Raw genomic sequence first — 14908 nt, 5'->3', positions numbered from 1 at the left:
AGGTCATCAATGAATGTTTCAAGATCTAGACTGGACCCATGAAAGCCTCTTATTTTGACATAAAATTAAGTTTCTAGTTATCTCATGTTTAAATACCCTGAGTATGAAGGGACACCAAGGCAGAGGACGAAATTTTCCCAAATCTTACAGAATAAAAAATCAGCACCATATTTTTTTTTCCTCAGAGTCATCTGCTGACATATCCTCAGTAAAGTGCCGACATGGCCTCTGGAGATGCTGAGATGGCCATCTTTGGGGAGGCAGCTCCCTACCTCCGAAAATCGGAGAAGGAGAGAATTGCAGCCCAGAACAAACCTTTTGATGCCAAGTCATCTGTCTTCGTGGCTCATCCCAAAGAATCCTTTGTGAAAGGGACTATCACGAGCAGGGAAACAGGCAAAGTCACTGTCAAGACTGAAGGGGGAGAGGTGAGTCAAAAACAAGGCTCAAGAACAACATTTGATCCTCACTTTGAGATTTTAGGTGACACATGCGGATCTTTTGTTTCCCTGGCAGACCCTGACTGTGAAGGAAGACCAAGTCTTCTCCATGAACCCTCCCAAGTATGACAAGATCGAGGACATGGCCATGATGACCCACCTGCACGAACCCGCTGTGCTGTACAACCTCAAAGAGCGTTACGCAGCCTGGATGATCTACGTAAGTGGCAGCAGCAGCTTCCTCTGGGCAGCCTCAGGAGCTGCTGGGCCAGGCTCAGGGCAAGCCAGCGAGCTGTGTCCCTTCCTTGCAGACCTACTCGGGTCTCTTCTGCGTCACTGTCAACCCCTACAAGTGGCTGCCGGTGTACAACCCCGAGGTGGTGTTGGCCTACCGAGGCAAGAAGCGCCAGGAGGCCCCTCCACACATCTTCTCCATCTCTGACAACGCCTATCAGTTCATGCTGACTGGTGAGTGTTCGACCTCCCTCACAGCAAACTAATCAAAAAAGCCCTGCTGATCTCACTGGAGCATGTGAGAAGCCAGCTGGAGCCACCAAGAAGCATGACTGTGAATTTGGTCAATTTATGTAGAAAACAATTTCAAGTGAAACTGACCTAGGAACATTCATGAACTCATCATGGTGAATTATTTCTTCTTTATTGTAAAAATTATACACTCTCCTACTGCAGAAATAGTACTTGGCTCAGTCTACTACATTTTTTCACTGATAGCAAAAGTTTTTTTCTTATATTTTGAACTTGGGTAGGTACTTTGGTTTCATTTCTTAAGGAAAATTACGCGAAGGGAAAGTGATACACACCTTGTCTCAGGTCCAAATGTCTCTGACTGTTCAATATATCCATTTGGGCTTATGATTAATACTACTTGGACAGAGAAAGGAATTGGGTAGTCTTGGACTTTTTGAAGAATCCCCTACTTTGGTTTTCAGTTTTACTTCTCATTCAGCTTAGCCTTACCCAGGTCAGCTGCTAAGACATCTCCCATTGTTCTGCTTTCACAGATCGTGAGAACCAGTCCATCCTGATCACGTAGGTACCCCCCTGCGCGGGTCCCTGCGGGGCTGCCCGGTGCCAGGGCACCTCCTGCCTGACCACGCACCCTCTGCTTCTCTCTTGGCTTTGGCAGCGGAGAATCCGGGGCCGGGAAGACTGTGAACACAAAGCGTGTCATCCAGTACTTTGCAACAATTGCAGCCAGTGGGGACAAGAAAAAGGAGGAGAAGTCATCAGGCAAAATGCAGGTGAGTCAGGAAGGACAGACTGAATGCTTGGACTGTCATTGCCCTGTCAAGCAAACACAGTCACTGAATAATGATGTCCCTGCAGGGAACGCTTGAGGATCAAATCATCAGTGCCAACCCACTGCTGGAGGCCTTTGGAAATGCCAAGACTGTGAGGAATGACAACTCCTCACGCTTTGTGAGTTCTTGCTTTGCATAAAATCTCTCCCCTCCATGGCAACTCGCATGATGCCTGAGCAGTTCTCGGTGCAAAGGAGATGTCAGCAGAACACATCCAGGCTGACCTGCTGCTGCTTCTGCTTAACAGGGCAAATTCATCAGAATCCACTTTGGTGCCACAGGCAAACTGGCTTCTGCTGACATTGAAACTTGTAAGAAATTCTCCTGGACTGCTCCCATCCCTTCCCAAATTCCCATCTCCATGTACATTCCCACAAGTGCCTAACTCTTTCTACCATCCTTGCCAGATCTGCTGGAGAAGTCCAGAGTCACTTTCCAGCTCAAGGCGGAAAGGAGCTACCACATCTTTTATCAGATCATGTCCAACAAGAAGCCGGAGCTTATTGGTAGGAGACATCCCTGAGCTTTTGAGAGGAAAATCTCTGAGCATAATTCAACTGTTTTACAAGATTAATTAAATTTAACCCACGAACACATTTGTTTTCAGAAATGCTCCTCATCACCACCAACCCATTTGACTTCCCTTTTGTGAGTCAAGGTGAGATCACTGTCCCCAGCATTGATGACAAGGAGGAGTTGATGGCAACAGATGTGAGTAATGTACAGAACAGGTCAAGAGGCACAGGTCATACATCAGATAGCATGCAAATATTTCACTTTGTTCATTGTCTTACCAGAGTGCCATTGACATCCTGGGCTTCACTGCTGATGAAAAGACAGCCATCTACAAGCTGACAGGGGCTGTCATGCACTATGGGAACCTGAAATTCAAGCAGAAACCAAGAGAGGAGCAAGCAGAGCCTGAAGGCACAGAAGGTATTAAAAACTCAATAATTAACCCTCTGTCAGCCACTATGTATGTGGAAGACAGAAAAAGTTTTTCACTGTTTCTGTTTTCCACTCTAACTATTTTGTGGTTTTGATCGCCTGAATGTAGATCAGTACCTGACTGTTGTCACTGCAGCTCCTGAGCTACATGTGTACTGCACAATTCAGAATACCAAACTTCAGTTTTCAGTTTTGTGCCAGGAGGTTTTTGAAAACATAATTACTTACTCCGTGCTGCAGTGAAAAATTTCAAACAGAAATTTTTTTAGAAAAGCTCAGTATACATAATGGCAAGTGTGATGTTACAAAGATTCCCTCTACGAGAGTCTATCAGAAGTTTTCAAAGAACAGAAATCTGAACCATTCAGCCTTTAGGAAATGCTCTAGGATTCAAAGCCTACTGGACATAAAATTCTTCCTTTTTCCTCTGGCCTTTCAGTTGCTGACAAGGCTGCCTACCTGATGGGTCTGAACTCAGCTGACATGCTCAAGGCCCTCTGCTACCCCCGAGTCAAGGTGGGCAATGAATACGTCACCAAGGGCCAAACAGCACAGCAGGTAAGACACATGTTGTAACCTGTAACCATGTGTAGAATGAACATTCCTTTGATTCTCCTCTGCCTCGTGTTGTAACTCCAGGTATTTTTTTTCCCTGTAGGTGCACAACGCTGTAGGTGCCTTGGCAAAGGCGCTTTATGAGAGAATGTTCCTGTGGATGGTTGTTCGCATCAACGAGCAGCTGGACACGAAGCAGCCCAGGCAGTACTTCATTGGTGTCCTGGACATTGCTGGATTTGAGATCTTTGATGTAAGTAAGATTTGCTAAGAGCTATTTGGAAGTGACAACTGAATGTTATGATCAATTTGAGAGGCCTTTTTAAAGAGAAAATAATGTCATTACATGATTAATGCTATTTGTCTTTTTTTAAGTAAAGAAAAACACCTTTCAAAGGATTTGTGCTATTTCAAGATGTGCAAAATCAAAGGTACAAAATGGTCCAATCAAAAAAGTTCATTGTTTCTATGATCAGGTCCAAGAGAGTATAAAAACATGTATTCATGATAGTCCTAAACTTGGGTTTTTTTCTTCCTGTAACTTGGTCTTATTTTAAACAGGATGTATAATTTATCTTTAAATTTTGTCAATGAAAAAAATTTCCTTGTGGACAATTAATTTGATCCTTTTCTCTTTTTCATAATGTACAAAACAGACTGAAGAAATGCATGGGAAATCAATGAACTGCATTCCTTAATTTTAAAAAATGAGGTCTTCCAATTATTCCTATCTTCAAGTATGTATCTTTCTTACTTTATTTCCAGTTTAACAGCTTTGAACAGCTGTGCATCAACTTCACCAATGAGAAACTGCAACAGTTCTTCAACCACCACATGTTCGTGCTGGAGCAGGAGGAGTACAAGAAGGAGGGGATTGAATGGACATTCATTGATTTTGGGATGGACCTGGCTGCCTGCATTGAGCTCATTGAGAAGGTATCCTTCCTCTTCAAATCAGTTACCTGCATGGAATCTCTTGGTCTCATTTTCCAAAGGGTTCTTCCACGTTCGTTTCCCTTGTGCTGGGTAGCCAAGAGCTGGAACAACACTCCAGATGTTTCTTCTCAGAGCTGAGTAGAGGGGAAGGATTAACTCCCTTGAGCTGTTAGCAGCACAGCGTGGCTGAGGATGAGTTGGTGGCTTTGCTGCAATGGTGTACTGTTGGCTCATGTTCAACTTGTCCAACACATTTGTGTGTGCTCTGAGCTCCACTGAATAAGAAGGTAGTGCTCTGATTTTACAGAGCACATTGTCAACTCAAACAAAATTAATTTCTATTTCTTTTATGAGTAATTTTGTGTTCAAAAATGTAAGTATCGGTGTGATCAATCTCACTTTCTCAAAGAAAATGGAATTAAATAATATTTTCTGCTGTATATCTCAGTCTATGTTCTATTACTGTGCCTAGGTGTAGATAAATTACAATTGGTTTCTTCTTGTGATTTCTCCCAGCCCATGGGCATTTTCTCCATCCTGGAAGAGGAGTGCATGTTCCCCAAGGCAACTGACACCTCTTTCAAGAACAAGCTCTATGACCAGCACCTGGGCAAGTCCAGCAACTTCCAGAAGCCAAAACCTACCAAAGGCAAGGCTGAGGCCCATTTCTCCCTGGTGCACTATGCTGGCACAGTGGACTACAACATCACTGGGTGGCTAGAGAAGAACAAGGACCCTCTGAATGAAACTGTCATTGGGCTGTACCAGAAATCATCTGTGAAGACCCTGGCTTTACTCTTTGCCAACTATGGTGGAGCCGATGCAGGTTGGTTCTTTGAGTTCCATGTTTTCACTGATGTACAGCTTGCAAGAAGGAATCAAAAAAGGCCAGCAAAAAAAAATCTAAAAGCTGTTTTATTTTCCATTTAGCTGAGGCTAGTGGTGGTGGCAAGAAGGGAGGCAAGAAGAAGGGTTCTTCCTTCCAGACTGTCTCAGCTCTTTTTCGGGTACAGTAAAGAACTGATTATTTCCTCCTAAGACAAGGACCAAACCCACCAATTACTACAGCTAGTCTTGCTTTGGCTTGGTTCTGTTAAAAGATTCTGAAGTTTTTGGGCCACATTCTGCTAGGAATAAATCCAATCAATCTACTCATACTTAATTTCACTGAATGCACAGTTTTTCCCTTTGTTTAAGGCTGGGATTCATCTCAGCACACCCTACAAGATAAATGTATAATCTAGACATTTAAAACTCAGCTTGTTGGCTTTGTCCCTTTTGCTTTCAGTAGGGGAAACACAAAGTTTCTACGCAGTGTCCTCCATATGACCCAGCCTAAAAGCCTACTGCAGAATGCTTCACACTGCCTTATAGGGGTACTGCTTTATCTCTCTGGGTACATCTATTGGAAGATGGATATCCCTCCAAATTAAGGCACTCCACTAGAGTCAGTGAAATGTATTAAAATTGTATATTTAAGAGTACAGTCTTTCCTAAACATTACTCAGATTACTAAGATAATTTGGAAAGTCAGAAAAACTGGCGCAGAGAGCTTGAGTTCAGGGTTCTGCTAATTTTTGTCTAGTATCTCATTTCAGGTGACTTGATGCCTACAGCAGAAATGACATTTGCTAATATCAGCTTTTCTTAATGACTCTCCCAGGAGAATTTAAACAAGCTGATGACCAACCTGAGAAGCACCCACCCCCATTTTGTACGGTGCATCATTCCAAATGAAACTAAAACACCTGGTAAGAGACGTACATGTACATTGAAGGTTTTCAGTGTGGTGCAGCTCTTCCCCGCTGTATTACAGAAGATGGCATGTATTTGTGCTCTGCATTGCCAGGTGCCATGGAGCACGAGCTGGTGCTGCACCAGCTGCGCTGTAACGGCGTGCTGGAAGGGATCAGGATCTGCAGGAAAGGATTTCCCAACAGAGTCCTGTATGCAGATTTTAAACAGAGGTCAGACTTCATTCTCTTACTGGATCACCTTGTCCATCTTAAATAGCTTTTGAAATCTAACCATCCCCTTCTGTGCCTAAAGCCTTCTCAAAAGTTTCAGTTTACCAAGTGCTGTTTCTTCTCAACAGTTCTTGAGACTCTTTCTTGCCACGTACCTGCCAGCTGGTCTCAACCACAGACCTCTTCATAGTCATACAATCACTTAGGTTGGAAACGATCCTTAATATTCTGGAGTTCAAAGCAAATCCTTCCATTTTCTTCCTCAGATACAAAGTATTAAATGCCAGTGCTATCCCAGAGGGACAGTTCATTGACAGCAAGAAGGCTTGTGAGAAACTTCTTGGATCAATTGATATAGACCATACTCAATACAAATTTGGTCACACTAAGGTAAAAGATTGTTTGCTTCAAGTGCTACGTGGTTTTGGTTTGCATGGCTTGATACTGACAATCAGATACTCCAGCTAGCACATTAAATGTTCCAATAGGGTATAAGAAATATTGTAAAATAAACCAACCAGATTCTTGATTACTCAACACTGAATAAACTGAAATTCATGGTATTAGGATGTTTTAATTAAGGGCTAATCAAGTTCCTATTTAAGACAAAGTTGTAGAATAAAAGAATCATAAGTGAATAAAAATCAAACAAAAATGTCTGGGTATTATGGTTCCTAAACTGCAAATAACCAGAAGCTTGGAGTTATAGAAGAGCGTTTGCCACTACATATATTCTTTGTGGTTTTGCTTTTAACTTCCAGAATGTTTCATGGGGGGAAGGGTATCAGGCTACTGACACTGCATCTGTTTTCTTTTTCTTACCTAAGGTGTTCTTCAAAGCTGGGCTAGTGGGCCTTTTGGAAGAGATGAGGGATGAGAAGCTGGCAGAGCTCATCACCCGCACTCAGGCCAGATGCAGGGGCTTCCTGGCGAGGGTGGAGTACCAAAGAATGGTGGAGAGAAGGTAGACTTATCTTTAGATCAGGTTCACTGTACTTGGCTTATTGTGTAAATATTGAATATTAATTCAACTTATCTTTCAGGGAGTCCATCTACTGCATCCAGTACAACATTCGTGCATTCATGAATGTCAAACACTGGCCATGGATGAAGCTGTTCTTCAAGATCAAGCCCTTGCTGAAGAGTGCAGAGTCTGAGAAAGAAATGGCCAACATGAAACAGGAGTTTGAAAAAACCAAGGAGGAGCTTGCAAAGTCTGAGGCAAAGCGGAAGGAGCTGGAGGAGAAAATGGCATCTCTGATGAAGGAGAAAAATGACCTCCAGCTCCAGGTTCAGTCTGTGAGTACCACCAGTAGGCATTATCCTAATTCTACTGTGACTATCAGGTTGCTATTTACAAGTACGTTTTCAAACTACATAGAAACTTTGATTTAGTTCAGCTCAATTTTAATTCTTTCAGTGGTGCTCTAAAAGGTATAATTAGCTTCTATAAGGACTGTGAGTTATCTGTAGTCAAAATATTATTTAGGTGACACTTTTCCACAGTGTACGCTGAGATATTCTTATACCCTATTCTTATCATGCACTTTGATCCTATGTTTGATATTATGAGATAGTATTGGACTCTATGCCCTGCACAAATACATACATACTCATATCTTCAGGTAGATTGAAAAGGAATTTATTTGGTTTTGCCTTTTAAACCTGGCTGTTTCAAAACTAACAATATAAAAATCATTTTTATATTATATGTCATTCTGTTGGAACATGAATCAAATTTTAAACCACAAAACTGCTATCCAAGACCATGCACTATGAAGATTAAGTATTTCAATATTCCCTGAAAAAGCATACCCCTGAAAATGGCATCTCCCCACCAGGAAGCTGATGCTTTGGCTGATGCTGAGGAAAGGTGTGACCAGCTCATCAAAACCAAAATCCAGCTAGAAGCCAAAGTCAAGGAGGTGACTGAAAGGGCTGAAGATGAAGAGGAAATTAATGCTGAGTTGACAGCCAAGAAGAGGAAGCTGGAAGATGAATGTTCAGAGCTGAAGAAAGATATTGATGACCTTGAGCTAACACTGGCCAAGGTGGAGAAGGAAAAACATGCCACTGAAAACAAGGTAGGAGTTGGAACTGTTCACTCGCACTCTGGAAAAACTTGTTTTGTTAGAAAGTTTTAAGCACCATTTTCTGTCTGTGCTTGTTCCTTTCTTCTCAAAGGTGAAAAACCTGACTGAGGAGATGGCAGGTCTGGATGAGACCATTGTGAAGCTGACAAAGGAAAAGAAAGCCCTCCAAGAGGCCCATCAGCAGACCCTGGATGACCTGCAGGCAGAGGAAGACAAAGTCAATACTCTGACCAAAGCCAAGATCAAGCTGGAACAGCAAGTGGATGATGTAAGCACACAGACATAGAGCAGGAACAGGACAGGTATGGAGTCCAAGCTGGCTGGCAGAGGCCTGATGGTCTTGTTGTGTTTAGCTGGAAGGGTCCCTGGAGCAAGAGAAGAAACTGCGCATGGACCTGGAGAGAGCCAAGAGGAAACTGGAAGGAGACCTGAAGCTGGCCCAGGACAGCATCATGGATTTGGAGAATGATAAGCAGCAGCTGGATGAGAAGCTGAAGAAGTAAGTGTGGTTCTGGGACTCCTGAGTTCTGGGCTGCAGCACTTGTCTCTTTTCTTGGAGCTCTAACACGGTTCACTTGTCCCAAAGGAAAGACTTTGAAATCAGCCAGATCCAGAGCAAGATCGAGGATGAGCAACTTCTAGGCATACAATTTCAGAAGAAGATCAAGGAGCTGCAGGCAAGTCTCTGTTCCTTCCCCTGCCTTGCTCAGGCTGAGCTCAGGCAGGAGGAGGGCACGGCTGTGAAGGGTCCCTGCTGTTCTGCAGGCCCGCATTGAGGAGCTGGAGGAGGAAATTGAGGCAGAGCGAACCTCTCGCGCTAAAGCAGAGAAGCATCGCTCTGACCTGTCCAGGGAGCTGGAGGAGATCAGCGAGCGCCTGGAAGAAGCAGGAGGGGCCACAGCAGCTCAGGTGGAGATGAACAAGAAGCGTGAGGCAGAGTTCCAGAAGATGCGCCGTGACCTGGAAGAGGCCACGCTGCAGCACGAAGCCACGGCTGCCGCCCTGCGCAAGAAGCACGCGGACAGCACGGCTGAGCTGGGCGAGCAGATCGACAACCTGCAACGTGTGAAGCAGAAGCTGGAGAAGGAGAAGAGTGAGCTGAAGATGGAGATTGATGACTTGGCCAGCAACATAGAGTCTGTGTCTAAAGCCAAGGTACACAATTAATGTATTAGGAATTTGATAGCAATGTGGTATTTTTTCTTTAATCTTATATGACTTAACTTTTATCAGGTTGTATTATAAATGGTTTCTCCAAATCACATGTGTAGAAGTGTGGGCGAATTTAGAGTCCCAAGACGTCAACTGCATCTTCTGGACATATTTTCCTGCTAAAAGAAGGCAGGATAAAGGTATTTACTCTTTTTTTTATGTGCAATTGATATCTAGGCAAACCTGGAGAAGATGTGCCGCACTCTGGAAGACCAGCTGAGCGAGTATAAATCAAAGGAGGAGCAGAATCTGCGCATGATCAATGACCTCAATGCTCAAAGAGCTCGTCTGCAGACAGAATCTGGTACAGCCATTCCATCTATAATTTGGAAATGGGAGAACCCCATAAATTGCTCTCTTGGCTCTTAAAATTCTGTCTCAATTACAAACTTTTTCAGGTGAATATGGACGCCAGGTGGAAGAAAAAGATGCTTTAATTTCTCAGCTGTCTAGAGGGAAACAGGCTTTCACCCAGCAGATTGAAGAACTGAAGCGGCAGCTAGATGAAGAGATAAAGGTGAAGATACATTACATATGAAATAAATATTTGACACAATATTGTTTTTTGTGAAATTTTCAGGGCTTCAAAAGGTGATCCAATTAAAAGTTCAAACCATCCCCTTAGATGATGCCATCCAGGCCCTTGCAATGCAGGACTCTCATGTTTTTATGAGGCAGTCACTTAACCATTATCTCTTTGGGATGTATATCAGTGTAGAAGTAACAGTGAGAGAAATTTCCCAGGAAACACCTACTCCTTATCACTGTATTTTTTACCACCAGGCCAAGAACGCCCTGGCCCACGCCCTGCAGTCTGCTCGCCACGACTGTGACTTGCTCCGGGAACAATATGAGGAGGAGCAGGAGGCCAAGGGGGAGCTGCAGCGAGCCCTGTCCAAGGCCAACAGTGAAGTGGCCCAGTGGAGAACCAAATACGAGACGGACGCGATTCAGCGCACAGAGGAGCTGGAGGAGGCCAAGTACGTAAGCTTTGAGTGGAAGGTTGCTATTTGACAATAAGGGAAATTTAAAGACACCACTGAGATTTTCAAAGGCAAAAGGCTAGTAGAAGGTTGAGGAGTTATATGAAACAGAAAAACACAAGGAAAACATGTTACGTGACAAAGAATGCAGGAGAAAGGACATGTGTGGAATTGTGCAAAGTGCAGAGGGATAGCAAGACTGCAGAGAAGCTGTGGCTGCCCTATCCATGGAAGTGTTCAAGGCCAGGCTGGACAGGGCTTGGAGCCACCTGATCTAGTGGAAGGTGTCCCTAATCATAGCATGGAATTAGTGGATTTTTCATGTCTCCTCCAATACAACACAAACCATTCTGTGACTCTATGATTCTATGAAGACCCTGGGGAAATGAAATAGAAAAAAAAAAGACTGGTAGGGGTAGGCTCTGAACATGTGCATTAGGACAAATATTAAGAAGTGTCTCAGTGCCATGGTGAGTATGATAATCAACATCCACGAACATTATCGGTTAAGAACTGTGCTTACCACTTCCCAGGAAGAAGCTGGCCCAGCGCCTGCAGGATGCAGAGGAACATGTTGAGGCTGTCAATGCCAAATGTGCCTCCCTGGAAAAGACAAAGCAGAGGCTGCAGAATGAAGTGGAGGATCTGATGATTGACGTGGAGAGATCCAATGCTGCCTGCGCTGCTCTGGATAAGAAACAGAAGAACTTTGACAAGGTCTTTTGGCCTCCAGCACCAGCCGTCCTGGCCAGAGCATGGCCCCGTGATGGCCACAGCCCTGCTCACCCCCCGTTTCTCTTCAGATCCTGGCAGAATGGAAGCAGAAGTACGAGGAAACGCAGGCTGAGCTGGAGGCCTCGCAGAAGGAGTCGCGCTCTCTGAGCACGGAGCTGTTCAAGATGAAGAATGCCTATGAGGAGTCCTTGGACCACCTGGAAACAATGAAGAGGGAGAACAAGAACTTGCAGCGTAAGGCCCTGGCCCTCTGATACTCACTGGCCTTTCTATCAGCAATTACCACCATTGTTCATGGCTCTGTGCCTGCAGGTCTGCAGGTCTGCCTGTCACCTTGATGGGACAGAGCCCTTCCCATTCTGCTCTGTGCCTGACCATGCCATTGATCTTTGTTCCCACAGAGGAGATTGCCGACCTCACGGAGCAGATTGCTGAGCAAGGAAAGGCAATTCATGAGCTGGAGAAAGTAAAGAAGCAGATTGAGCAGGAGAAATCTGAAATCCAGGCTGCTCTGGAGGAAGCTGAGGTACATGACCATAATCACTGCTGTCTGCAGTAAAGAAATGAGGAAATAGGGCTTACAAGGCCTGGGTTTCCTCTCTTCTGGCTGGGGAGAGCAGACAGCTGAGATATCTAGAAATATCCTATCATTGTCTAAAAAACAAACAGTAGGTTATCAATGCTATCAATGTTTGTGTCCACTTGTCCAGGCCTCCCTGGAACATGAGGAGGGGAAGATCCTGCACTTGCAACTTGAGCTCAACCAAGTGAAGGCTGAAATTGACAGGAAGATAGCAGAGAAAGATGAGGAGATTGACCAGATGAAGAGGAACCACCTCAGAATTGTGGAGTCCCTGCAGAGCAGCTTGGATGCTGAGATCAGGAGCAGGAATGAAGCCCTGAGGCTGAAGAAGAAGATGGAGGGAGACCTGAATGAAATGGAGATCCAACTGAGCCATGCCAACCGTGTGGCTGCAGAGGCACAGAAGAACCTGAGAAATACACAGGGAGTTCTCAAGGTCCGTTCAGCAGAGCTACAGAATGAGAAAAATGAGATCCCTGAAATATTTTGCCATGCAAGTGCACACCTACACATGGTAATTTCTTTTCTATTTCTTTCCAGGACACCCAGATCCATCTGGACGATGCTCTCAGGACACAGGAGGACCTGAAGGAGCAGGTGGCCATGGTGGAGCGCAGAGCAAACCTGCTGCAGGCTGAAATTGAGGAGCTCCGGGCAGCCCTGGAGCAGACGGAGCGGTCGAGGAAATTGGCTGAGCAGGAGCTTCTGGATGCCAATGAACGTGTGCAGCTCCTCCACACCCAGGTCAGGGCAGGGAGCAAAGAGCTCTGTTGACACTGGCCAAACACAAAGGGTGGAATATACTAGAGAACCAGCAGTTCTAGAAATGCCTTACTACTGTTGTCCCCAAGGAAAGGCGTGTTTTGCATCAGTTCCCCCAGCCCACGCCTGATATAAACAACCATTGTAACAATAATTCCACAATAGGAGGTGGAAGCTGGAAGGGGAAAGTCTTTGTTCACGCAGAAGGCTTATTATGGCTGGTTTTAGAATTCAACTCTTGCCATGTCCTTCCCATTGCACAGAACACCAGCTTGATCAACACCAAGAAGAAGCTGGAAACTGACATTTCCCAGATCCAGAGTGAAATGGAGGATACCATCCAGGAAGCCCGCAATGCTGAAGAGAAGGCCAAGAAGGCCATCACAGATGTGAGTTGGACACTCCTGGCATTGCTGATGGTGAATGTACTCTCCCCAAAATATCTCCAGTCCCAAAATGGCTTTGACCTTTTGCTCTGATCAGGCGGCCATGATGGCAGAAGAGCTGAAGAAGGAGCAGGACACCAGTGCTCACCTGGAGAGGATGAAGAAGAACCTGGACCAGACGGTGAAGGACCTGCAGCACCGTCTGGATGAGGCTGAGCAGCTGGCACTGAAGGGAGGGAAGAAGCAGATCCAGAAGCTGGAGGCCAGGGTGTGTAGGGCTGGGGCTGTGCCTGAGTGAGCGTGTCCCTCCTTGGAGAGACCTTGGCAGGGCATCTGCAGGGATGGGCTTGTGCTTGCAGGTGCGGGAGCTGGAAGGGGAGGTTGATGCTGAGCAGAAGCGCAGCGCTGAAGCCGTGAAGGGTGTGCGCAAGTACGAGCGGAGGGTGAAGGAACTCACCTACCAGGTAAGGCAGGAGCTCTCCTGCTCTCGCTGGGCTTTCTCACAGTGAGTCACATTTTGCCCACACCATCCCCAAGGGCAATTGTTAACCTCACGTGATGCAGAACCAAGAATTGACTCCCTATTCTGTGTACCAACTGCTTTAGTCTGAGGAAGACAGGAAGAATATTCTCAGGCTGCAGGATCTGGTGGACAAGCTGCAAATGAAAGTGAAATCCTACAAGAGACAATCTGAGGAGGCCGTAAGTATCTCTCTGAATGCTTGGCAAGAACCACTTTCCCAGAGGGTAGTTTGGCCATTGAGTAGACAGATATAAGAAATTTAGAAGATGCCAATGGAGATGCTCATTAATTTCACATGCTTTCAAATTCTCTGAAAGGCTCATAAAGTAGACTCACCTTTAATAATAAAAACAATGAGCCCTTAAAAAGACTTCTGAGGAGGGCAAATGCGCATAGCATTTTTTGCATTAGAACCACAAAGCAACATGTAAAGATTTTTATGAATGATATCAGCAGTACAATATATTAAGAAATTTTGGAAATACCTTATTTTTAGAATTTCTGGTAGCAGAAAGGGAAGGTGTCAGAAGTCCCACCCCAAACCAATTTGCATTCTGCTTTTAGAATATTGCAAGGAAACTTTGCTTGTTTCTGGGCATGCAGTATTCAGGGATGGACTGTGGATCCTACAGCCCCTGAATTTAAGATTGTCTGAGCATGGCTTCTACATTGTGGAAACCGTCCAGCACAGAGCAGGGCTTCTGGTTCAGTTAAGCGGATATGTGAAAATGATGAGATCTCAGGGTGAATCTCACTGTGAGACTTTGGACAAGCAGCAGTGGGTGGAGTTTGCAGATTTGTGATTTTGCCCAGGCCGAGGCCCAGGAGGAATGAAAACCCCAAACTTCTCATTACTGACTCCTTCTCCCTCCCAGGAGCAGCTGTCCAACGTCAACCTGTCCAAGTTCCGCAAGATCCAGCACGAGCTGGAGGAAGCCGAGGAGCGGGCTGACATTGCAGAGTCACAGGTCAACAAGCTCCGAGCCAAGAGCCGCGAGTTCCACAGGAGGATAGAAGAGGAAGAGTGAGGATGTCACAAGGCAGCAAAGTGACCTGAGGGCTGCACAAAATGTGAACCTCTTGGTCACTCTTCTGCTGCCATGAGCCTTTGTACCCACCTCAGTGTTTAGTGAATAAAGAATGTAGTAGATTTCTCTGCATACACACTATGGCCAGTGCTTTTGTTCTTATTTGGGTTTTGTTCTTCTTTGGGTTTTGTCTTCCTTGGGCAATTGCACTGCAGAAGAAGTTTCCTTACTTTTCCTCTCTGTGACAAGGGAAAAGCTGGTGCCAGTACTGGATTGAGGATCTGCAAACTTAGAGGCTGGCCACTACTGTGGAGACTCCTGAAAAATCCAGCCTGTGCTCTCTCCTGTCTTCAGCAGCTCTTTTTCCAGCTCCTACCTTCACATCCTCCTAATGCTTCTCCCATTGTCCTTTCAGCACAGCATCTTTCCCATGGG

General features: G+C 45.2%; 1 protein-coding gene across 2 annotated transcripts; it reads left to right on the top strand.

Annotated features, from left to right (window-relative positions):
• Positions 1–221: 221 nt before the first annotated feature.
• LOC311161065 (myosin heavy chain, skeletal muscle, adult-like) lies at positions 222–14473 on the top strand (the record flags this gene model as incomplete). Of its 2 annotated transcripts, none has more annotated exons than XM_084218338.1 (38): positions 222–428; positions 517–660; positions 752–908; positions 1463–1490; positions 1588–1702; positions 1788–1880; positions 2010–2073; positions 2170–2268; positions 2370–2473; positions 2560–2698; positions 3150–3268; positions 3369–3518; positions 4031–4201; positions 4718–5027; positions 5132–5208; positions 5865–5952; positions 6051–6168; positions 6435–6558; positions 6996–7132; positions 7212–7467; positions 8010–8252; positions 8353–8529; positions 8615–8760; positions 8848–8938; positions 9027–9416; positions 9651–9777; positions 9872–9990; positions 10257–10453; positions 10990–11173; positions 11260–11425; positions 11593–11717; positions 11902–12210; positions 12315–12518; positions 12800–12925; positions 13020–13190; positions 13282–13386; positions 13529–13624; positions 14321–14473. In XM_084218338.1, the coding sequence occupies 38 exons, from the start codon at positions 222–224 to the stop codon at positions 14471–14473; spliced, it is 5829 nt and encodes a 1942-aa protein (XP_084074464.1). The 2 variants fall into 2 exon arrangements, with proteins under 2 accessions (XP_084074464.1, XP_084074465.1); XM_084218339.1 differs by having other exon boundaries at positions 4718–5031; positions 5142–5208.
• Positions 14474–14908: the final 435 nt, after the last annotated feature.

Source organism: Fringilla coelebs (assembly GCF_963513975.1).
Source record: "Fringilla coelebs genome assembly, chromosome: 19".
Classification (NCBI taxonomy): domain Eukaryota; kingdom Metazoa; phylum Chordata; class Aves; order Passeriformes; family Fringillidae; genus Fringilla; species Fringilla coelebs.
The sequence above is the reverse complement of the archived record's forward strand: the minus strand, read 5'-3'. Positions and strand labels throughout refer to the sequence as shown.